General features: G+C 39.8%; 2 protein-coding genes across 4 annotated transcripts; one reads left to right on the forward strand and one right to left on the reverse strand.

The window, feature by feature from the left end:
- Positions 1-388: 388 nt before the first annotated feature.
- On the reverse strand, positions 389-12,665 carry LOC124157442 (trichohyalin-like). Of its 2 annotated transcripts, none has more exons than XM_046532142.1 (3): positions 12,473-12,665; positions 6,128-6,199; positions 389-2,387 (listed from the first exon to the last, which is right to left on the reverse strand). In XM_046532142.1, coding segments are annotated over exons 1-3 (1,485 nt in total). In that variant the 5' UTR covers positions 12,475-12,665; the 3' UTR covers positions 389-976. The 2 variants fall into 2 exon arrangements, with proteins under 2 accessions (XP_046388098.1, XP_046388099.1); XM_046532143.1 differs by lacking the exon at positions 12,473-12,665 and adding an exon at positions 10,833-10,934.
- LOC124157443 (vicilin-like seed storage protein At2g18540) lies at positions 11,050-25,376 on the forward strand. Of its 2 annotated transcripts, none has more exons than XM_046532144.1 (3): positions 11,050-11,148; positions 21,947-22,018; positions 23,741-25,376. In XM_046532144.1, exons 2-3 carry the CDS (start codon positions 21,948-21,950, stop codon positions 25,140-25,142), a joined length of 1,473 nt encoding a protein of 490 aa, XP_046388100.1. In that variant the 5' UTR covers positions 11,050-11,148; position 21,947; the 3' UTR covers positions 25,143-25,376. The 2 variants fall into 2 exon arrangements, with proteins under 2 accessions (XP_046388100.1, XP_046388101.1); XM_046532145.1 differs by lacking the exon at positions 11,050-11,148 and adding an exon at positions 15,880-15,986.
- The last annotated feature ends 263 nt before the right edge of the window (positions 25,377-25,639 follow it).

Here is a 25,639-nt window from a genome sequence, read left to right on the forward strand (position 1 = left end):
AAATATTTTAGTTGTAAGTTTCTATTTCACAAATAAAAAAACAATACACCTACCACGTGCGCCATTTTTCATTGTTCATTGTAAACTGGCTGGTTTACAATGCTCACCGGTACAGCTTTAAATCGCGCTTTCGGCGCGACCAGGACGTGACTAAAACATTTCTCACCTTCGACCTGAAGACGAAATCAGGATGGCTTTCGAAACAGTAGTCAACTATAAACGACAGACGCTGCTGGAGAACCCGGAACTCGGCAGTCATCATTAATCGTGTTATGTTTATACCTTACCAAATACTTGCTCAGTTGGCCGAGCAGTATTGAGAGAATGGAAGAATAATAATGATCATTGGGGCAAACTTGAATATTAGATAGGAGAAGGAAACACAGAAATTTTATTTTTCACAATCGCTGTTTAATGCTCGTCGGTTCTTTTTTGAGTTTGCGCTCAAAAATTTAAAAATCCAACCATGGTAGCAACGACGGAAATTTATAATCATTGAATTAACTTTCCCCGAGTTCTCTTCACTAAATTGGTATATTCCTTTGTAGATATTTGATGCCATTGCTTTGTCGGAGTAATAACTTGGCGCCGCAAAAATCACCTTTGGTATTTATTGTCTCCCTTTTACTTTACGGGAACCTGGAATACTGCTGTCATAAGATTATAAAAACAGTCGGAAGGAAAACAATTTTTTCTGGAACAAAACGATGAGCCCTTATTCATACATATTTTTTTGCTGTCCATTATATTATTTCTTCCACTTTACTTAAAGAAATACAGCGTTTGTTTCACGAATGACGGGATGCGCACCAACAGTTGGAAAACATTGCAGATTTCTTCAGGAGATGGAAGGTTGGAAAAAATCCTCACACACGAAGCACCATCTTCCGACGGAGATCCAGTGTTAACAATCCCGACAACGATTGGCACAATGTCCTTACGTATCACGGAAGAGAGTAAACGAAAATGTGGCAGCCTATTCCAAATAATCAAACACCCACCTTGGCAATGGTGTGAAGAAAAACACGACTCCGAGAAGGGTCTGCACGACGCAACTTCGGAGGCGGAGCAAAATACATTGATTACTCCTCCTACTTCGGCGACTTTGATCTAATTCCTGCTCCAGCTCATTATTCCTTAGATTTAACGACGTAATCATAGACGCTTTTGCCGATAGTTGACGCTCCAATTCATCATTCCTGAGACGTTCTGCGGAGAACTTTCGGCATTCCTCCTTATACCTTCTATCCGATTCATCTCGCACTTTCTTCAAATTTTCTCTTTCCTGTTCGCGCCAATTTCCCTTCTCCGTCTCCATCTTCCACTCCCACTCCCTCCTCTCCTTCGTCCTTGCCTCTTCCACTTTCCTCTTCAGCCTCTCCTCCGCTTCCAATCTCATCCTCTCTCCCTCCGACTGTCTCTCCCTCTCCTTCTGCATTTCCCTTTCCTTCGCCGTCCGCTGTAACTCCTCTCTTTCCTCCTCGAATTCTCTTCTCATCTCCTCCTTCTCCGCCCTCCACTTCGATTCCGCTTCCTCCAACCTCCGCCTCCACTTCCCATCCAACTCCTCCTCGACCTTCCTCCTCACCTCCTCCTCCACTCCCAACCGTTCCTTCCTCAATCCATCCTCGATCTCCTGCCTCACCTTTTGCTTCATCTGCGCCTTTTCCCTGCTCATTTGTTCCTTTTCGCTCTCCAGCTTCGTTCTCTCCTCCTCCAGTTCATCTTTGACCTTTTCTATCTCCGCCATTCCTTCATCTCGCATTTTCTCTTCCCTCTTCTTCAAATCCTCCTTCTTCCTCCGATACTCCTTCTCCCTCCTTTCCTCCTCTTCCTTCGCTTCTTTTAGTCTCTTCTCTTCCTTCTCCTTCCACTCCCTCTCCATCTTCAACCTCCTCTCTTCCTCCTTTTCCTTTAGCCTCTTCTCCGTCTGCTTTTCCTTCTTCTCCAACTCCTCTTCCCTCCTCTTTATCTCCCTCTCTCTTTTATCTATCTCTTCCTTCCTTCTCTCAATCTCTTCCTTCTTTTTCTTGTTCGCTTTCGCCTCTTCCTCCTTGAGTCTCCTTTCCGCCTTATTCCTCTTCTCTTCTTCCATCTTCTCATTCTCCTCTTTCGCCCTCTTCTCCGCTTCCCTCTTCTCCTCTTCCTCTCTTCTCCTTCTCCTCTCCTGCCGCTCTTTCTTCATTTTCTCATCCATCCTCTTTGCTTCCTCTTCCCTCTCCTTCATCTCCTTCTCTCTTTCCTCTCTTTCTAGCCTCCTAGCCTCTCTGTTCATCAGCAGCTGTTGGTACTGCCTCTGTGCCTCCTCCGGATTTTTAGAGTGCAAGTGGTAAATGATTTGTGGCTGACCAGGAGGCTGATCCACACTCGGCATCCTCGCTTCCTCCCTGAAAAAGTTTCAACACGTAAACTGGTGCTGTGGCGAGTAATATGTTTTCAGCCTGCCTGCAGCTCCCAGTCACATTAGGTGGAATATATTTCCAATATTAAAGAATTATTTTGGATTGCTTCATAATTATGCATGGAAGGTTAGTAGATGAAAATATATGAATTTACTGTAAAAATGTTAGCGACCTTGGCCATCCAAAATCAAATACAGACACTAGGCATGTTCTACAATATATTATATTATATCTACTGACCCCTGTTTAATCTATTATGAAGGCGTTTTTAGGGTGCAAATTAGGAAATAAGAACCTTCATACAGGGTGGAGAAAAATTGTATTTAGAAATTTTAAGGTAGCTAGATCGCCTAGGTAAAAGTAACAATAATTTGACGAAGCATTGGTCAAATATTCTATGAAAGACGCACTTTAAACGATCCAAAGAAAAAGAGATTCCCTTGTGCTGTTTTTGAGATATTTTACGGTAAAATTAGGATAATTTAAAATGATAAAAAGTATAATTTCATCATAATGTTAGAAAGACATTTGCGAAAAACTGCCCGAAACTAGCACGGCGGCCGGGAATCTCTGGTAAAAACATTGTAAAACAAAAACCACTAAACCGAATTCGCAGAAATTCCGCAAATATATTCAAATTCCCGGATTTTACGTGCGTCTTACATATCTTTTGTTTATTAAATATTTTTATTTAGTATTAACCGTTTAGATTGTGAATATTAGTCATAAGTGTTGCCAACAGTTCAGTGTGCAAAGGTTCGAAGCAGTGATGAAACTTGTCAAGTTCAATATTGTAAATACCTCTGAAAAATTATTTTTGACGTTTGCAATGTGCCTAGGTGCAAAACTACACTCACATTTGACTTCTACTTATACTTTCTTTTGGTTAAATTTTTATGGCGACTCTTTTGGTTAAGTAATTCGTAGCCCGAGTACATCACTTGACTTCAGCCGATGCCGTTACAATTTCCGTAACCCTGGATGACTGATGTCAGTAAGAACCTAAATTACTGATGATGTTCACGTCTAAAACGCACTATTTGTATACTACTGAAACTTTGATCAAAGCACTCCGATTGACTGCGAGTTTGCCCTGTTTCCGTGTGTTCCGGTCAATAGGGTAGTTTCCTATTTTTTTATTGCCTAAATCGAAGGATTGTTACTCCTGAAGTATGTATTTCAAGCTTTTAGATTTTTAAATGACGGTATCTATTTTTCGCGATTAAATGCTTGTGAAAATTTTCAAGCGCGCGAAAACGCGACAGTTAAGTATGAATTCTGGGAAAAGCCAGAGTGACGTCATCCTAGTTCCAGCTGCCGCTGTGTGAGGTAACCTTGGTGTGAGACTATGAGCGCCGATACGATGCAGGCTGCTAGCAGGTAGCAGCTTATGCTAAAATAGGGTGGTTTTCTATTAATTTTTTATTGCCTAAATCGGAAGATTATTACTCCTAGATAACGTATTTCACGCTTTTAGATTTTTAAATGACGATATCTATTTTTCTAGATTAAATGAAAAGTTAAATTTTCAAGCGCGCGAAAACGCGACGGTTAAGTATGAATGCTGGGAAAAACCCGCGTGACGTCATTCTGGTTGCGGCTGCCGCCGTGTGAGACTATGAGCGCCGCTACGATGCAGGATGCTAGCAGGTAGCAGAGTACCCTGCCAGCAGGTAGCGCTTGCCTTAAATAAGGAATATTAATACCCTATCAAAAGAAGGAAACTTTCCGACCATAGGCAATTGTAAAAGGTGATTATTAAGATGTTTCCCTTAGCTCTGTGCCTCGTGCATGCATTGCTAATCTCAGACGATGTAAAACTCTTGACAACTCGCATAGTATCGCTCTAGACCCCTGTGACGTCACGTGGAGTGGCATCGCATGTTCGCCAATCTGGCTTTTTCAAATGATGTTAAAGTTTACCATTAGCATTCGTGTAAACTGGGATTTCTAAACCAAATAATTTGTATATTATGAGTACACTAATGGTTGGTAACGAATTGTAATCAATGCCTTTCGTTTTCTTTGATGAAGGAAACTACCCTATTCATGACTTCGAACGACGCTAGGGAAATTAATCAGCACACAAACGTTGCTTTGCCTTTATTTGCCTTTAACCAGAGCATCCGCCAACAGGGCAAAGTCGCGGCCAATCGGAGCGCTTGCCTCTTCTGTCTCTGTAGTTTAAAAATGGTACGTTTTCGTCCTAACCATCATAGGTATATTTGGTTCCAACTTGAATGAACTATCCAGTATTTAAAGTTAGCGAAACAATTTTCCACCACCCTTTACACGGAAATTTTGGACAGGTGCTGGGGTATCACAAGAAGGTAGAACGGAATAGGTTTAAACTCGTGCGGGCGGATGAAATTTAATTGTGTGGAAAATAACCTTTGATTTGGATAAGGGTGAAATTTTAGATTACTAATATAATTAAAAAAATATAATTTGAAGAAATTATTCATTTCCCTACAAATAAAAATAATTACAATAAAATATCAGACATTGACATTCGCAGGAAAAAAATTTGTTATTTAACACATCCAAATTGATGTTAATCCTGACATTTTACTATACTAGTTAAACAAAATCAATAAACAATATGCAAATATGGTACATTAAAATTCTTTTCTCTTCTTTTCTCATCTATGTTCAATTGAATTCTTTTTATAATTTTTATTTTATTATTGCCGGTTTTGTAAATCGTTCATACCTTCATGAATTAATTTATCGTGACCATTATTCATAGCCCTGATGAAGATGCAAGAAAATATCGTAGCGGTGGTAAAAATTTTTGCATTTGATTCCCAGATCTATAACCCAACTCTATATTAATCATTACAGAACAGGACACGTATTTTTATTTCAATTTACGCAAATATATTTAACTCAAAGTGCCGGAAACGTCCAAACTGGCTACATTTCACGCCTCGCCATTTTCAAACGATCGTAATTCCGTCTCATACTTGTGAAGAACTTGGTGCTAAAATATCCCTGTTGAGTTGTAACCAACTTGAGTGGAAAGTATAGTGGATGACATAGGTATAACAAATTTATTTAAAGTTAAGCCTGATAGGCTTTTGCATACAGCGTTAATATACTACATATTAACCTCATCACTAGGTTATCAAACTTACCAATTCCTAAAAATAGTGAAAAACTTCATTGATGACCTGGCTTTGTTTAATTACTTGAAGTACTTATATTTTATGCCTTTGGAAATTTGGATTTCTTAGTGATGATGATGATACGTTTCCGTTAGATAACGGCTGAATTGTGTGAATTTGTACATATTAACGTGCGAGCTGCTGCCAAGGGATTTTCAACAGGTTTCGCTATTACTAGCATCCCTGACGCTTCTTTTCTCGAGTTTCTGTAGGTTCCTTGAAGACCAATCACATTTAGGAAAGAAAGTGACGGTTTGTGAAAACTACATCCTAAAAAAACAAGAGCCGGCTTGTGAGCTGTCATAAATAGGTATTTATTTCAGAATAAGATAAAGTAACAAAGATGGAACTTGTTGGAAATTATGAAATCATAATGGAATATCTAATGAATGATTTAGTGATGGCCTTTTTTATGGACGCGTAAAAACTCTAACGCTAATTATTTGATATATATTCCGGAAACTTAAATGAATGCCAAGTCAGATGCATGTCTTTTCAAAGCCGAGAAAACGAATGGTGACGCTCAATGGATTTCCTATGATACTGTTGAATACTCACCGAGGACTCTCCTCATCCTCGGGATCTGATGGATACGATACTTTATATTCCTCAGGAGCTTGATCATCCATCCTATAAATAAAGAACTATGATAAAACATTTTATCACATCAGAGTATAAATATGCGTTTGAAATGATCTCCATTCGAATGGCGGCAGTTTTTGTGCGCGCTTCAAAATTTGTTATATTTATCCTTCAATATCTCGCGAAGTAGGACTCTGATTTACATGAAAATTTCTCTGTTGAATTGAGAAAAGAATTTTCTTTCTGCCTATTAAATTTTAAAAATTCATAGAAGTTTTTTATTGTTTTAGAAAAAAATGAAAAGGTCATGGGGCATTTGTGACGTTTGTATGTAAGCGACATGTTTTTGGCGTCCGTTTTTCTTTTTTGTGCATTTCGCACGGGCCGCGGAGTGGCGTCGACCGGGGTATGTCAAGGTCGGTAAAGTACCTTGGGGTATAAAGCCGGTGGGTGCTCCTAATTCCCATTGAAGTAATCAGACGCGCTCACAAAATACCAAAAATACAATAGTTCATTAAGGCACAAGCCGTGCGCCCTTAAAACTCCCTTCTACGCAACATGCTTACAGCAAAACTATGGGATTAACCAGTTGATTTCAAACTAGGGATGGCCGGATCGGATACCTCGGATCCAAATATCCGCGGATATTGCCCCTCATCGGATACATCGGATCCAAATTCGCGGAAGACATCGGATCTGGATCCGAAATTTTACATAATAGCTTCAGTGAATGAATAAGGGTGTAAAGAGTTCCAATTCTCTCTTCAAATGTGCCGTCGCATACGATTCTTGTCCTACGCCACTGGTCAGTGGTTTATCCGAAGATTTTTCTTATTTTCATTTCCAAACCTAAGCGTAACAGTTTAGGTCCTGAGCATGTGAAGATGTTAAAAACAAACAACTTGAAAGCCTATAAAAATGATTTTTAATTTATAAAAATATTAAAATGTGTATGAAAATCTAAAAAGCATTCCTTCTATTGTACGTACCCAGAATAAACTGAATAATTACTTCGTTTAATAGGAGGAATTTGAAAATGCATTAGGATCCGAAAACACCCGATCCGAAAGATCAGGCTCCGAAAATCAAGGATCCGATCCGAATCCGGATCCGAAAAACATCCTGGATCCGTCCATCCCTATTTCAAACGCTTCAACAGCTACTGATTACCAAAAGAAATATTAATTCTGCATACATTAATGAATACATTTATTAATTTCTGCGTAAATGTACGCACAAATAATCCATTTTTGATATCGTACATTGTTTTTCACTACTCTGGTCAGTATAAAATAAATATATATTTTACAATAGAGCGGCATTTGAAGAAGGGGTATAGAGTATACTGAGAAACAGAAAGCTCGGGTACCTGTAGATAAGACCAGATACTGTGGCCGTGAGAAGGATTAGGAGAATTATGTGGCTTGGTCATGTAAGCAGAAGGGGGGTACAGACAGTGTAACTAGGGGTTTTAACCGAAATTGATGTGCATGATGATGTGATTTATCGAATTTATAACTCTTCAATGTTATTCTTCGCCATTCTGCCGCAACAATCTGGGAAAAAAAGAGGATCGCATTGCACTCATCGCCGCGCCGCGGACACTTGAAAACCGATAAAAATGCGACCGAAGTGGCAACAGAAATCAGCCTTGTATGGGATGGAATTGGGCCTCCACTTGGCAAACTCCTAGGAGAGAACTAACGATCTACCTACGTATTGGAGAAATGAGCGGGACCATTGAAACGTGAACAAGGGACGCCGACGTCATTTCCGGCAATCCCAACCAGCGAAGTCAGCTGTCGCGGAGCAGTCCACTGACTTCGCCCACGCCATGAGATGGGACCAGCCAAAACGGCTATGCCATTCCAATTGACTCTGGTTAAAATCATTGAGAAGGCCTCAGTGATTCATTTCAGCCATCCACAACGTTGACAGAGACGAAGGCATAATCCTGAGCAAAGCTTGGGAAACCATTTTAAACATGGCGAGCAAATGCTTACCTTCCTCTTCCAATCACAACCGGCCTAGCCCACCCACGTCAGAAAATAAGTCCGTCACCGGAGCACCTATCAGCCCCGAGGAAAATGGAAAAGTATACTCAAGGGGACTGCATAGAGGAGGCCAAATTCCATCCCATAAAAGGCTGATTTCTGTTGCCACCTAGGTCGCATTTTAATCGGTTTTCAAAAGTGTCCGCGGCGCGGTGGTTAAGTCAATGCGATCCTCTTTTTTTCCCAGTTTGTTGCAGCAGAATGTTTTTAATGACGAGGAATAACGATAAATAATAATTCGATAAATTAATAACTCTTCAATGTTATTGAAGAGTAATTAATTCGAATCCCATTAAAGGCTGATTTCTGTTGCCACATCGGTCGCATTTTAATGGGGTTTCGAAAATGTCAGCGATGCGCTGATGAGTGCAAAGCGATCACTTTATCCAAACATTTTGCATTATTATGTTTTTAATTGCGATAAATAGCACTGGAAGGTTATGAATTTGATAGATCTCATCACCACGTATCAAGGGCGTACCCAGGATCTAAACTAGAGGGGGGGCAAGCCTTGGTTGTTCAAGTTGTAGGTAAGATTTAAGTATGGAAAAAGTGAATGAAATCAAAATGTTAAGGAAACTGTAACAGCTCTATATTATTATTTTTAATTATTTGCTCTAAAAAATATTTTTCCTTAAAGACATTTGCGATTTTTGCTTCTGGGGGGGGGGGGCAGCCTCCCCCCTCCATCCCTATCCGGGTACGCCCATGTCACGTATATACATTTAAAAGCACTGCAGAAAGAAGTGACTTTGTACGCAGTCACGCGCACGGGTTCAAAGTTAAATATACCGAAGGATGAAGTTCGCCATGAAAAAATATTTGGCTTAGCCGGGAATCGAACCCGGATCTCCCTATTCCCGGTCGGGTGTGAAGTTCGAACTGAGAAAATGGCTTGGTGGTGTAACTGGCTAACACACCTGAGCGGCAATCGGGAGATCCGGGTTCGAATCCCGGCTAAGTCGAATATTTTTTCATGGCGAACTTCATACTTTGGTGTATTTATATACATTTCGATCAACACCCCAATTATACCTTATTTCCCCGTGAAACTAGGAGCAATTTGTCCGTCAGCGACGCGAGTGGTGACTTTTGTAAACCTACTTAAATGCGCGGTGAGTGGTAACATATTTAGAGGCCGACTTGAGGATCCTCTTTTGTAATATTCGTGAGTATAACATTGAAACGTGGCATCGGCAGAGTCGGAGAGCCTGACCCGGTCGGCAGCCCGAAAAAGAACAATAGAAACAGTCACTAGTAAAACATTAATTCCTTGCTCATAACATTTTTCTATGACCGGCGGAGATTCTTAACTTTCCGAAGTACCTTTTCTCGGGTTTTCATCCGAGTTTAACAACGTGTGGCAACAGTTTCGATGGCTATCCTGCCAGCATCTTCAGGTCGAAGGTGGTCGAAACTGTTGGTGACGTTTTTTCGGTAGTGCCCTGCGTACTTATTCGGTTGGACGCCCGACGTTTCGTGGCCTTGTGCTGGTGACTTTTGAAAGTGGCCAGCAACGCCCACGAAACGAATCGTACAGCTTCCTTTTGAATTTTAAAGAAGTCCTCCGATTACATTGGAACAAGACCATGAAATTTAGTTGTCGATGGGCGTCACTAGTTGCTCACAAATTTAAATGACAAATATACAACCATGCATGAAAAACCTGTCACAGCTTCGGTAAAAATCCAATGAACAGTTTTAGTGCGATAACTTTTGTGATATATCAGCTGATGCGTCTGTTGAAAATTAAATATATTAACTTTTGAAAGAGACCAGCTATGGCCACGAAACTTTGGGAGACAAAGCGAATAAGAACGCTGGGCACTACCAAAAGAACATAACCAACAGTTTCGATCACCTCCACACAAACCAACACCAACAGCAACAATGACACGCGACATCTTCAACTAAGAAAAGTGGTCGAAACAGTAGTCCACAAGCCAAATGATGCGGAGAAAAACCCTAGAAAAAATGCAGCTATCAATCTATCGCCGCGGAAACCTTGGCGAACACCCGAAAAACACCAAAAGCTACAATGAATCACGACATCTTCAACCTAGAAAAGTGGTTGAAACTGTAGTCCACAAGCCAAATGACGCGGAGAAAAACCCTAGAAAAATGCAGCGATCAAACCATCACCACGGAAACCTTCGTGCACATTCGAAAATAACACCAAGAGCTACAATGTCCCGTGCATTCTTCAACCAAGAGAAGTGGTCGAAACTGCTGTTAAAAAGCCAAATGACGTGGAAGAAAACCCTAGAAAACTGCTGCAATCAATCACCGCGTAAACCTACGTGCACAGCCGAAAAAAATACCAACAACGATAATGATTCGCTCAATCTTCAACCAAGAAAAGTGGTCGAAACTGTTGTTAAAAAGCCAAATGACGCGGAAGAAAACCCTAGAAAACTGCTGCGATCAAACAGCCACCGCGGAAACCTTCGTGAATACCCGAAAAAAAACACGAATGAACAGCGAGAGCTTCATCATGAAAAGTGGTCGAAACTGTGTATTCCACAAGCAAACTGATGCGGTAGAAAACCCTAGAAAAACGCAGCGATCAAAGCGTGACCGCGGAAATGTTCGTTCTTTCCGGAATATCCTTGGTTTTTCTAACGTACCTGCCGAAAATCCTGTCGCACCGGAGTCCTAGGAAGTCTCAGCGAGTTGTGACCGCCACGATCTTACTCTGCGAATGCCGGCAGACTCAATTCCTAGTCTTCTTTATCTTCCGCAGACGTTATCTTCGCGCTGAGTCGAGAGTTTGGGTGTGAGATTAAACCAAGCATGTCGATGACGAGAGAGGAGTTCGTAGAATCAACTGTTATATCCGCTGAGTATGATCATAAACACACAACCCTGCACGCTGCCTCAGTAAGCGTCTGGCTGTGGAAGCGGTAGACCGGTGCTGTTCTTGGCGGAAAGGCAAATAAAAAGGTTTGTGACATAAACAAAAATATTATATTTATGTGGATAAAAATATTGGTTAAGGTAGTTTTATTGTTTTTTTAAATTTGATATATAGAATTTAAAATATGTTTTCAGCCCAGATGTTGGTAATTTTGTGTTTTGGCAACTCTAGGTGTTGATTTACATAGTGTCATCTTTTTTTAATAATTTGGTGTACTTCATGTCATGCTATCTCGCAAGCGTGTTGGGGGGGTGTTAGGACACCAGCCATTCGCAAATAAAGAGGAAATGCTCTAACGAAGCATGCTTAGTATTTATTAAATCCATTGTTGTTCGGGGGAAAAATTCCCATATCTATCCGTTCGGCTAAATATCTTTCTTAATATATCGCTTCTATCGGACCTGGAAATATAGTGGGGCTCTAATATAGTGTTCTCCGTGTCACTCTTAAATATATCCAATGTCAATTGCTTAAGCAGTCTAAGCCTATAAGTTATGATATTCAGTATCATTTATTGAGTATGATAAAAAGATTACTAGACAGAGTATCTTTTCGTGGGCCACAAAGCGTTATTGCTGGTAGAATAGTAGTCACATGGCGAGTACCAGTGATATCTGTGATCAATGAGTTGAAAATTAAATATGATGCCTTTGAGTAGGCTAAAATTAACCGAGCCAAATGGCGTGTATTTCGAGGAAAAAGCGTGTTTACCACCGTGGCTTAAGACCGAGGAACAGGAAGATGGCGATGAGGAAAAGGAAATTGCTTCGTTATCGTCGTCCTATGAATAATCGCAGGAAAATGTATCGGAAGACGTCAAGATTAACATTTAGTCTCACTTTGAAAGTCACAGAAAAATGTTACCAGGGCTAATATGATAGTTGGGTTAAATCATATTGATGGCCTGTGGGATGATAAAACGTTTAATTGTAATTGGTGTTCTGCTTGCTAGGATATTCCTAACTTATTTTCTCAATTGACTGGTACATACATGGAATATGTGGTTGATAAATAGTTGCTTGGCAGTGTATGATAATGTTCAAATTTTTGCTGTTAAATATGATTATGCTAAAACTTTTCGATTATGCCGAAAATTTTCAAATTATAGCGAAATCACGAATCACTCTAAGAGAAAAAGTAGAAGATATTGATTTAATTAAGCATCGCAAAAGTCGCGTTCCTTCGCCGAGGCAATTGTCTTTTCAGTCACAAAGATTTGATAGTGGTGGTACGCCTGATTCAAGTTTACCACCTTTGTCCAAGCATATTGACAATGAAAACTATAAGTTATAGTCGATCGAGCACACCAGACATGACTGAGTAAAATATGTTCGGCTTCAACGCACTTACATTGGTCAATACGTCAATGTCCTCTTTTGAGCAGTATATTTAAGCATTCCTTTCACTTCTACACTTCTGTATATCCAAAAACCATCGACAATCAGACTCACAGTTTAGATATTTCACTAGGTCATTTAAAAACCACTTTTCCACAGTCTTTTAAACACGTGTAAATGGGTTGAAACATCAGAACGTCCGTCAAACTCCGAAGATGCAAGCCAACTGACAGCAGTAGCCGACCGCCTTCAAGCCTATTCCCCAAGTTGGCACGCGCGAGGACGTCAGGCATTCCACAGCATGTGCGTGCTATAAATAGATTTTGAGGGACTTATGGTTTTCGCTGCGAAGGGGCTAACACATGCGCGCAAGGAAGATGTTCTTGTTTCTTTAGCGCGAACGGCTTCAGTGGCGTTATGGTCCTCTCACAATCAGCCGAACCACATTCAGCCACCACAAAAGACTGATTTCGTTGGTTTCCTCTTCAGATTGTTTCATGAAGAATCTGCAGTATTTCAGGAGGTGATAGGGTAGACAATTTTAATCGTAAGCGATCAAGGCCGTAGCCAGAAAATATTTTCGGGGGGAGGGGTGGTGGTGGAGCGGGGGTGGAAGGGTTTATAGAATAGTAGAGAAACATAAAATTATTTTTATAAGATAAATAAAATAGCGTATACGGTTGGTTAAATATACATATTTATTATAAACCCTTAAAGTAAAATATCAAAATATTATAATAAAATTGAAATTAGCCTTCTAGCTTTTTTTGCAGCGGCCAAATGAATTAACTCCTCGGTGTCGATGTCAATTCTACGGTCCCTCAGGAGGCTCATAAGTCACCCACCTCTCTACTAATTCACAGCACTATTATTTCACACACTGCACTATAACTACATACACTGCACCTACAAATTCGCTTAGATAATTATTGACTTAAGTCGCATTGGACTACTAGATGTCCCTGCGCCGCTACATAATATCGTCGTGTGAGCACCAAGCGAGCATAAAGTATCTATTTAATTTTTTTCATTTCGGGGGGGGATCAATCCCCCTAGATCCTCCCCCTGGCTATGGCCTTGTAAGCGATATTTATTTCTCCTGGTGAATTATATAGATGAACTCTTTTCGGGTTTTCAACCAGGTTAACTCAGTCGTATTGGCCTACGTTTCGAAAGAAGACTTGTCTCTCATTTTCAAGGCGTGTCTTACTCAATGAAAGTCCAATTTCACACTGAAATCGGACTTTCATTTCTATAAATAGATTATTATTATTTTTTTATTATTTTTATTGGTGTGAAATTGGACTTACATTGAGTAACACACGCATTGGAAATGAGAGACAAGTCGTCTTTCGAAACGTCGGCCTATACGACTGTGTTAACCTGGTTGAATGTCATCATTGTTTTTCCATAAACATGGGGTCGAAACTCCTTAGTTACTGAGCCATGGCAACAAAAACATTTTATTTGGATGCACTTTACGGTTATCGTGAAAACGGTTTCTTTTGTGTATCCCACATTTTTGACATTTTATTTTATACTTTTTACTACTTTTTACTTCTATTTTATTTAATGCTCTGGACTTTTTAAGATAATTTAGGTTGGACAAAAATGTGCGGTTATAATTGTCTGAAACAATTTATCTCTAAATGGGTGATATTGCGTAATCATATAGTTGTTGATACTCGCTCAAAAGTTCTCTTTTTATTATGCACAAAGATACAGCAATTTAAATTATATTTGTATGCCTAATTTGTACCAGTACAGCGAAATAAGGATTATCATTTCGCTTGCATCACCAAATAATATACAAAATATTGTTCAGTACTACCTTGACATTCTCTTACTATGCTGATGGGACCCAAATTGTTTTAAATAATTTTCTCTTATAATGAATGAGTGGATGCGTTATATGAGCGTTGCGAGGTGTATGGGATGAGGATTAATAACAAGAAAACGAAGGTTATGCGGTTTTGTAAAGCATCACGAGCGAGGAATGTGAGACTTAAGATAAAAGTGGGTGGTGAAAAACTTAGCAGGTTGAGCAGTTCAACTATTTAGGCAGTGTGTTAGAGGAAAACGGATACAGTAGTATGGACATTAGGAAGAGAATTGCATTAGCGAAGGAGGCGTTCATGAACAGGAAGGAGCTTCTGAGAGGATCGTTATGCAAAAGTTTAAAGAAAAGGTTAGTGAAGAGTTTGATCTGGAGTGTAGCTCTCTACGGTGCGGAAACGTGGACACTGAGGAAAGAAGACGAGAGAAGATTGGAGGCATTCGAGATGTGGGTATGGAGAAGAATGGAGAGGGTGAAATGGACGGAGAGGAAAAGGAACGACGAAGTGCTGGATATTGTTGGCGAGGAGAGGCAGCTTTTAGATGGGGTACGGAGGAGACAGAATGTATGGATGGAGCGAATACTTAGCGGGGAGGGGATGTTGAAAATGGTGCTAGAGGGTAGAATATTCGGGAAACTAGGGAGGGGAAGGAAAAGAATAGGATTTTTAGATAGATTGAAAGGGAGTAGGCCTTACAGTGAATTGAAGAAGGTAGCGTTGGAAGGAAAGGGAGGCTCCCAGATCACTTCTTTAGTACTCCATGGAAGCCTACCTTAATCGGTAGAATACTGTAATAATAATGAATGAGTTGGATGGTGCTTTTTACGGGAATATAGGATTGTCTTGATGGTTCGGGAGAAAACTATCCGTTAGGTTAACTATCTCTCTTGATTTATCCACCACTCAATCCTCCACTTACTAAGGGTGTATTTATTATTAATTACGTGAGGCGTCTAGGGGGAGGAAGAGGGTCGAACCGATCCTCACTCATTCTCACCTCGGAGAGAGGGGGAGGGTGTCCTGGCAAATGTCACGTAATTTTTTTGTGATGTGTGAACAGTGATTCTAGATTGCGATTCTTAGTAATCTTAAATAATAGTCTTAACTATTATAGATCCATAGCTGCTTCTGGGAGAAATAAAACATGAAGAATTCTCATTTTAAAAATACGAATTTTTTCTACTCGATCGTAACTATTGTGGCAGCTACATATTTCGCCATTTAACTTTACAGCAAAAAATAGCACATAGTTTAAATCTTTACTGAATAGAGCTGAAAATTGTTACATTTTTTACGTAACTTAGGAGCAACATTGGGTTATAATGGGATAACAAATCATTATCAATTTTTTTTCAAATAAATCCAACGCAATGAAGCATAGACTAACGTATTTACTCTGAAAATACGCACTTTGAACAACCCCACGTGAGATTGAAGATAGAGGGTCGAGCCAAATCTCACGCTATCTCAAATCTCACGATATTTGAAAACTGAATTCTTCCCGCATGAAAAATTTTCTCGGCAATGATTCACTGCGGCAGTACGACTTCTCGGAAAGATAACGATAGCAGAGAGATAGAGAGGACGCGAGGAGGCGTCAATCGACGTTTGTTCAGTGAGATTGTGACTGAGAACGTCTCTGCGACTCATTGGACTTCACTGGGACGAATAAGATAGAAATTTAATCAGGTGAGTTAGTAAAGCCTACTTAATTAACTTAATGAACTTGGAATTCGGTATGCCGCAGTATATTATGAGGATCATTTATATTTGTGAACCTACACCTCGATCATTATACCTTCCTATTCCTTTCTTTCCTCACTTCTGAATTTATTTGAAGATCTATTATAAGTGGTTTGGAAGCCAAGGGGTACAAGTGTTTTTTTTCGCTCAACAGAGTTAGGTAAAGTTAATTGTTAAAAGAAATACACAAAAATTGGTTACCAAAGGATACGGGTGAGTCTCAGTTCTGTGCTGTCATCGAGTAGAAAATCAAATGCACTGTAAAAAATGTCTAATTCATCTCGTTTTAGCCCGGTCAAATTAGCCCAAAAAATAGACAGGCGAGAGCTCGTAACTAATATGCTAGTTACGCGTCCAATAATGTTCGGAGAGCGCTACAATATAGTTATGCATATTACGGAGAATACAGCTCCAGCCTACTTTCGAATGGCTTTTTCTCAGAAACGGTAAATCTTCGAGAAAAAAAAGAAATGACAATTATTTAGATAATTTTCTGATCTACAATTTTGGTTTCAGCAATTTTTATCATAAAACCAACCGTTTGGCCAAAAAATGCAAAAAACTCATTTTTGTGAACTTTGACATTGAATAAATTTTTTTGCACACACGGGATCGATGGGGACTTTTCAGGATTTCATTAGAGTGGTATCCTTGAGGTTCATGCAAAATTTCCAGCTTGTTGGCAATATATGCAAGGGTCAATGTCTGTTTTTACCGGGCTATTTGTTTTATTTGCCTAATTTTAAAAGAAATCACTTGTATCCCAAACCATTCATACATAAAATTCTCGTGTCAAGGTTTTTTTGTGGACAAACTCCTCCGAAACGGAAGGACCGATTCCTGTGAAATTTCGTGTGTATGTTCAGTAGGACTGAGAATATGTTGTTAACTATTTTTCATTTTTCTTGAGGGCCCATGAGGCCCTGGAATGGGCCCTGAGTCATTTCCGTAAGAAATACATGTAAAGCTCGTTTTTAATGCCTGCAGGCCTTTTTTCTTTTACATATTTAAATTAGTGATAATGGTCGCATTAAGTTGAAACACATACCATTGGAAAGAAGAATAAATGCACATTCTTATTCTTGCAATCGAATTTCGTTTTCCATTTGATTTACGGTGAGTTTAGAAAAAATCCACAAAAAGCTGAAATTTTAGCGTTTTTGGCTTACTGTCTCCTTGACGACTGTCATTATTGTTTATGTAGTTTGATATCTCTTCCATCGATACAGTTTTCGATAACAGTGAAGCTTTAAATTATCCACCTGAGTTTTTGAATTTATTTGTTTTGCCATCGCACCGTTTACAACAAGGTTTGGATCTCCATTTAAATATTCTTCGTAATTTGAACCCACCACGGCTGTGTAATGGCACGCGTTTAGTCATTTAAAAATTTATGAAAAACGTTGTCAAACATTTTCAATCGGAAGTTCTAAGGAGAACATGTATCACTACCACGAATCCCTATTGTTCCGGTAGATGTACCAATAAACTTCAAAGAGCTTCATTTTCAAATCAGATTGGCATTCGCAATAACAGTCAAGTAGTCTCAAGGCCAAACGATGTCTGTTTGCGGCTTATATTTGGATACAACGTGTTTTTTACGCGGATAGTTTTATACGTAGCATACCCTCGCGTGGGTAAACCATCCAGTTTGTTTGAGTTGGTCAAAGATGAACTCACTAAAAATATCGCACAATCCATTGTACTAAGGGACCGATAATTTTTCTTTTTTTAATTGTCACAATTTTTTTAAAGAGATGTCATTTGAAATTTATTCATTAAGGTAATAAAAGTACAATGCATTCAAAAAATGAATGCTTGGTGATTTGTTATTTTTACCCATCGTCATCGTTCACAGCGCACCTTTCCTGTTTCAGTCATTTATCACATCCCTACACACTGAGAATAAGTGAGTTATTTTTGATTTGACTTCCAAAATATTCACTAGAAATAATTTATACCGGGTCAGATAGTGTACATGTATGTATATTCAAACAAATTCGTCGAGAAATAAAGAAAGGGATAGGAACATATAATGGAAAAAGGACGAGGACAACGGTGCTGTGGTAGGTGGAAAAAAGCCAGAAATCCGAGGATAAAAATGCGGCTTGATTGGGACTTGATATATATTTATAAAAGTGTGTATGTCTTTCCGCTATTTATTTCCATAAGGCTGCATGGTTTGCGACCAAATTTAGTACATAGGCGCATTTTATGGTCGCAAACTCCGTAGCGCTACTTTCAGTTTCGTCCGATGCATCCTTTGCCTCCTTTTCTCATTGTCGAACCCTGCAAGTGCGCTCAGCGCCACCTAGCACCCTACCCTCTGCTTACTCTCCCACCTTCCGATAACTTCCCCATTCACTTTGCCATGTTTGAATATCTTTGTGTGTACAATGTATTCGAGGTGCAGGCCGATTACAGGACTTTCAGTTCCAATATTGCCTTTATTCGCAACTTCACCGTTCATAGGTAAATGGCCCACGAATAACATTGCTGTACTATTGGGCGTACATTCCAACAAATCATGTTTCTTCTTGCGTTCTTTCATACTGTTCCATTGAGACGTCAATATGACGATGGATTCCAAGTACTAAGGAGATATATTCTTTGAATACTCTTCTTCCCGAGCAACCCTGGGTGGCCTGCTAGTATATATAAAAGAGGACATCTGTTTGTCTGTCCGCTATGCATTTCCATACGGCTGTACAGATAGCAATCAAAGTTAGTATATAGGTGCAACTTAAGCTCCAGAAAGCCATAGTACTACTTTCAGTTGCGTCCGATGCGTCGCTTGCGTCGTTTTCACATTCCCATTTGTCGTGTTACGTCATCAAACTTCTATGATTGGATATCCTGCCAGGTAGGTACACATCTTCACTCGCTTACACGGCAAACTAACTCAAATAATACTACTCTTATTTATAAATTCTCTCGCTGCAAACTTTTTTGTTGTAGTATGAGTTCACAAGACGTTTTTGGTCTTCACGCATACGGACACAGCGATCAATATTGTGGGGCATTAGCTGATCCCGTGCCCATCATACGGAAACCAATTACTCAATTGTTTTCCGTTCAGCGTGCCTAAAAATCCTGCCATGTGACCATGAAATCCAAATTCCAAGTTTCTCACTTCTTTGGATACTATCTTTCCCGAGCAACGCTGGGTGGAGTGTTAGTTTCAAATATCATTGCGCCTAAGAGGCAGGCCCAAGTTTTTCCGGGAGGTAAGGTGGGAGAGCACTACATGACACAACGTGATTTCCTGAAAACCAATCAAAATACGATAGGCGGAGCCCAGCCATTTTTTTCAGTTTTCCATTTTCTTTTCGGGGGATTCCCCTAAAAGTTGGCAAATTGTCTAGAAATGATGTTGACAAAGTTCCAACTCAACAAGCTAACCTTGACACCTGCCTCGTTGAGGGTAAAGTTATGAAAAAAATTCTATTTTTAGCGAAAAATTAAACAATTTTTATCTTAAAATAAATAGCGAAATCAATGAATATTCTCAGATATGAAGAGAATACTTTATCAGGTATCTAGAGGTGTGCAACACATGCTCAAAGAACTGACCTGAAAATGGTGAATTCTGCCAAATCTATCAGTTTTTTCAGTTTCATCAAAGATGTGCATAGAGCAAAGCTTAAATTCAATAAAATTTCCCATTTAGTAGCATAAAACCTTATGTCGTACAAAATTTAACTACTATTAAGATTTAGCTTTCTGCATAAACATATGGTTTTTATTTAGTGGCGAAAATTTTCAATATTTTTGTAAAGATCGTTTTTATCGAAACTTTACCCACAATGGGGTAGGTGTTAACGTCATCACGTTGAGTTGAAACTTTGCCAATATCATTTTTAGTCTATTTTGTACCTTATAATGGGGTGCCCTGTCGGATATTATGAAAAACACTTATCTCATATGAGTGGGTTGGAAGCCAAGGTGTATAAGTGATTTCTCTTTCCTATGCAGAGTTAGGTACAGCAATTAGGAACAGAAAACAAACGATATAAATTAGATACTTAGTAGTGTATAGTAGTAGTGTAGTGTAGTTAGATTTTCCACTCGATGTCAGCAGAGAACAGAGACTCATTCGTTTACCTTGGCAACCAGGTTTTTGTGTATTTATTCTAACAATTAAATTTACCTAAATCTGTTAAGAAAGAAATCACTTGTACCCCTGGGCTTCCAACCCACTCATATACCTTGTGGTCACATACCTAATGGTCACCTTAATTGAGGTTTTTTCATCGGGTGAAAAATACGGCTGTGTCGGTCATTCAAAATGAACGACTCAATGGCAGGAAACGAATGAATTTAATCTACGAATTCCACTCGAGTCGTTCAAAGTGAACGATATGATGGAAGATTCAAATCCGCCGAATCCAAATTGTTCAACAAGAACGATTTGAATTCAGCTTGACTGCGATGATCCTACGAAAGGCGGTGAATAGGGTGGTTTCCTATTATTTTTTTATTGCTTATTTCGGAAGATTATTACTCCTGAAGTACGTATTTCACGCTTTTAGATTTTTGAATGACGATATCTATTTTTCGCGATTAAATGAAAAGTGAAAATTTTCAAGCGCGCGAAAACGCGACGGGTAAGGAAATCTCTCCGTGTGACGTATTTCTGGTTCCCCCTCCCGCCTTGTGAGGTGACCTTGATCGAGGCTCTGAGCGCTGATAGGACGCAGGATGCTAGAGGGTAGCTGAGTACCTTGCTGTCTGGTAGCGCTTGGCTTAAAAAAGGTTTATTAATACCTTATCAAACGAAGAAAACTTTCCGACCTTAGCCAGTTTTAATAGGTGATTATTAAGACATGTTTCCCTGAGCTCTGCGCCTCATGCATGTATTGGTAATCTCAGACGATGTATAACTCCTATCTTCTCCTATAGAAACTAGGTCCCTGTGACGTCACGTGGAGTGGCATCGCATGGGCGCCAATCTGGCCCTTTTCAAATTAGGATAAAAATGGACCATTGCCATTCGTCTAAACCGGTAATTCTAAAACGAAATAATTTGTATATTATGAATACAGTAATTGTGGGTAACAAATCGCAATCAATGCCTTTCGGTTTCTTTGATGAAGGAAACTACCCTATTATCATTTGATTACGATGGAAATACAGGTTGATTATGAAAATGAATTCTTTACCTTAATTACTATCGATTTGACTCGTACATATGTCCGGTAGGTATTTCAGTGTAATTAAAGAAAGTACACGCTGATTTCGTTGAAAAGTAATCAGTTCTATAAGTATTCAGACAATATCAGTGAAAAGTCTTGAGGTACGGGAGTTTTTAAGATTGAATTAGAATGAATTCTTCATTTTCAAATTAAAATGTTTTAATAACCATGAATTTTTTATAAAATAGTTGCATTCAACGGAACAGTATCAAATATCTGTAATCCGTCGAATTTAACTTCGTTTAAGAGTTATTCACGTTAAGAGTAATTACATTTTACAACAAAAATAATTGCGGACTACTAATTTTGTGTTCCATAATATTCATACAGACCGAAGAGGTTTTCAAATCTGAAAAAATAATTACAGATGTGGTTAAAATGAAAAATAACTGTGAATAGCTACCCGTCATAATATTTGAAATGTAGTAAATTGACAGATTCGCGGATTCAAGGCACACGGATTCGAGATTCACATGGATTCGAAATTCGTATGGTTCATTATGAACGATTTAAAGAACCGAGTCATTGCCACGAATCCAATTCCATGAACCGAATCCACAAAATTAACCGAAATTCCCACCTCTGGAGGAAAATCAACCGTGAGGGTCGATATCGGACATGCAATTGGAATTATCCGACTGATTTCTCACAAAGACTTATTCACATCATTCAAATTTCTAGAAAAAATTAACTCAAGTTTTCCATTTCCAGAATGGATGGAGGGGTTGCCCAAGGCTACACTGTCTCATATCCTTCGGATTGTGAAGATGAGGAAAGTCCACGGTGAGTGCGGAACTGTTTAATTTTTTTTAATTTCTCCATTTCATCATTCGATTTCATCATATCGAATGAGCTTCGTGATATCTTTTTGATATCATTCTAAATCCATTCATTTATTTGTCAAAAATGAATCTTTGGTGATATCACTAAGACGTCGGAATGATAAAAAAAATTATGACTAAAGTGATATTTGCTTGTTATATCATTCCGATAGAAATTTGGTATCACGTGGTGATCCCACTTAAATACTAAAGAGAAGAAATCATTTCGTCAATTTCTGATAATTTCTTCGCTGTGCTACTAAAAAAATTAACTGGCCAAAGTTTTTCCTTTTACAATTTTACTTTACCAGTTGATTTATTATTGTAATAACTTTTTCATTATTAGCGATGGAATCAAATTTTAATACAAAATGTCAGTTTTTTACATAATTTTTCAATATCGAGTAGATATTTAAATTATATCTCTCTTGTATCACCAAAATACATGGTTACACTATACATTAACTCGTACAAATTAATGTCTATAAGCAGGAACGATTTTGGTGGACCAGATCGGAAAATGTGCCTAGACCAAATTAGAACAGGTTCTATTTCCTGTTCCTGCAGTCGTACTTGTTGATTGGTTACTCGTTGAATTTTGACGTTCATTCTCGCGTCCATACATTTAGACACTAACTCGTACGTGTTAATGTAACGTTTAAACTGGCCTTAAGGGATGAAAACGCAAAATTGATCTTGATGGTAACTATCGTTGGAGCTAAACAATTCGTCACTACAATTTACACAACAAAGTAATGACTAATTTAAATATTTCCTAAATAGAGCAGAGAACGTATACATCTTTGATGTTGCTTAGAAGCAAAATTGGGTTATGATGGGTTAATATGGTGACATTACCACAGTATGAACTATAGAATATATTTTATTCATATAGGCTGGTAATGGTTGCACGAAAGATCTTGTTGATATGTGCATTGGCTGATGACTCAAAAATAATATGTGAATACATCCATTATTCACCCCCAGTTAATATCAAGTACACGTAATCCATGTCCCGCATCGTTTTTTTTAACTCCCGATTGGTTAATAATTATATGAGTTGAGGACTAGTGCAGCTCTTCAGAAGGTACTGACTTTGGGTGATGTAAAAGGAAATACTATTCGGAATAGGCCTTCGGTAGCTTAATATCTGCAGGGAATTTTTAATTTACACATGCGCACCTTATTGTTAGTATTCTAGCCGGCCAGGCACGTAGCAAGGTGAGGGACTTCAAGGGGGCTTCTGCCCCACCGAATTTTGTTTCCCTTGTGGCGACTACCAGCGATACATCTTCTAAGAAGACCACTAGCTCAGGGGCTTTTAATCTCTGACAATCCATTTTTCGATACACATAGTTTCGCATTTCTTAATGTCTGTAAATAACTAACGATGACTTTAACTTTCGCCAATCTGCAAACGAAATATCTTGAGCTAGCATAATGCTTAGCATTAAGTTCATGAAGTGTGAGGTTTTCCGATTCCTACGCTTTAATTATAAAAAAAACAGCAAAGGCAACCAAGAACTTCCGAAGTAAATTCCTGGCTACGTGCCTGCAGCCAACTAGAAAAACATCGCCAAGGCTCAACATTGGTACCTACTCATGCAACCAGTGGGTTTCGAAAAGCATAATTTATCTTCATATAGATTTTTACCGCTCATATTTGCCTCTTAAACTTTTTCAGGGAGGAAGCGAGGATGCCGAGTGTGGAACAGCCTCCTGGTCAGCCACAAATCATTTACCACTTGCACTCTAAAAATCCAGAGGAGGCACAGAGGCAGTACCAACAGCTGCTGATGAACAGAGAGGCTAGGAGGCTAGAAAGAGAGGAAAGAGAGAAGGAGATGAAGGAGAGGGAAGAGGAGATAAGAAGGATGGATGAGAAAATGAAGAAAGAGCGTCAGGAGAGGAGAAGGAAAAGAGAGGAAGAGGAGAAGAGGGAAGAGGAGAGAAGGGCGAAGGAGGAGAAGGAGAGGATGGAAGAAGAGAAGAGGAATAATGCGGAAAGGAGACTCGAGGAGGAAGAGGCGAAAGCGAACAAGAAAAGGAAGGAAGAGTTGAAAAGAAGGGAGGAAGAGATAGATAGGAGAGAGAGGGAAATAAAGAGGATGGAAGAAGAGGTGGAGAGGAAGGAAAAGCGAATGGAGGAGAAGTTGAAGAGGAGAGAGGAGACGGCCATGGTGCTGGAGAAGGAGAGGAGAGAGGCGGAAGAGAAGGGACTGAGAGAAGAGGAAGAGAGGAAGAAGGAAGAGTTCTTGAGGCTGGAGACGGAGCTGAAGAAGAGGCAGAGAGATTTGGGAAGGAAAGAGGAGGAGATCGGAAGGAGGGAGAATGAGGTGAGGAACAGGGAAGAGGAGCTGGAGAGGACGACCAAGGTGACGGAGGAAAGGCTGGAGAAGATGGAAGAGGAGGCGGCCGGATACCTGGAGCGAGCGAAAGTCGAGGTAAAGAGGAGGGAGGAAGAGGCCAGGAGAAGGCTAGAGGAGGAGGAGGGGAGCGGAATAAGAGCGGTGGAGGAGGAGACGGTGAGAAAGTGGAGGCTGCGTGTGGAGGAGGTGGAGGCCTGGTGGAGGAACCACGTGGAGGAGGAGAAGAGGAACTGGGCGGCGGAGAAGGAGAGCAGGGAGAGGGAGTTGGAGGAGGAGAGGTGCAGGCTGTGGAGGGAGGCGGAGGAGGCGAGGGTGGACTCGTTGAAGGTGAGGGTGGAGGCGGAGAGGCTGAGGAAGGAAGCGGAGGAGAGGTCGAGGCGGGATATCCAAGTGAAGAGGGAGGAAATGGATAAGGAGGAGAGGGAGCGGCTCAGAAACCTGGAGGAGGCCAGCTCGAGAAGGAAAATGGAGGAGAAGATTAGGAATTTGGAGAGGCAGGGTGAGGAGTGGAGGAAAGAGAAATTGGTTTTGATGGAAACGGTGGAGGAGGAGAGAAATAGGAGGCATGCGGCTGAGGAAAAACTCAAGCGGAAATCAAATGAGCCTCGAGGAGAACACTCAAGTGGACCAACTGTTATCGAAATGCCTGAGCAAGTAAACCGTGGTTACGGATCAACTCCTAGAGGGGGAAGTATAGATTGCTGTGTTATATTATGAGTTTGAGTGGGATGTTTCATCTGTGACCATTGTCCTCCATCATCCCATTCGAACTCGTATTTCTTTGTCGGTTCCGGTACGCGGCCGTCTATTGTTTCCTGAATCTTATTGTTATAATCGAACTACTTTGTAATCGTTCGAAGGTCCTTTTATGTATTTCGAAATTCTTCAATCACACTTTTTTGGCTTCCTGCCTTTGCTTTTCAGAAATTAACGATCAATTAATTGTATGCTCTAAATTCTCAAAAACCGCATGAAAGACTTTTCGGGTTTTTCACCAAGCCAATTATGACATGGTGGAATGCCCATTGTGATATGGTCAATGGTGGAAAACCCTTGAGCCTTGCAAGTCGTTTTACGCCGAGGAAACCCTAGAGAATTCTTCCTTAACGACAACTTTTTACTAAACCAAATATTCGACATTTCATGATAAATCGTAAATCTAGTCATAGAAAACCATCGCAATAGCAATAAACAAAGCATGAGTTCGTCCACCA

Source organism: Ischnura elegans, chromosome 4, assembly GCF_921293095.1.
Source record: "Ischnura elegans chromosome 4, ioIscEleg1.1, whole genome shotgun sequence".
NCBI lineage: Eukaryota > Metazoa > Arthropoda > Insecta > Odonata > Coenagrionidae > Ischnura > Ischnura elegans.

What these genes read in the sequence shown, in the direction of transcription:
- LOC124157442 (XM_046532142.1), bottom strand. An exon ending in GAGGATGAGGAGAGTCCTCG is followed by an intron (nt 2,388 to 6,127) that starts GTGAGTATTCAA and finishes AAACTTTTTCAG; the next exon opens with GGAGGAAGCGAGGATGCCGA.
- LOC124157443 (XM_046532144.1), top strand. Translation starts at nt 21,948, where the DNA reads ATGGATGGAGGGGTTGCCCAAGGCTACACTGTCTCATATCCTTCGGAT. An exon ending in GAAGATGAGGAAAGTCCACG is followed by an intron (nt 22,019 to 23,740) that starts GTGAGTGCGGAA and finishes AAACTTTTTCAG; the next exon opens with GGAGGAAGCGAGGATGCCGA.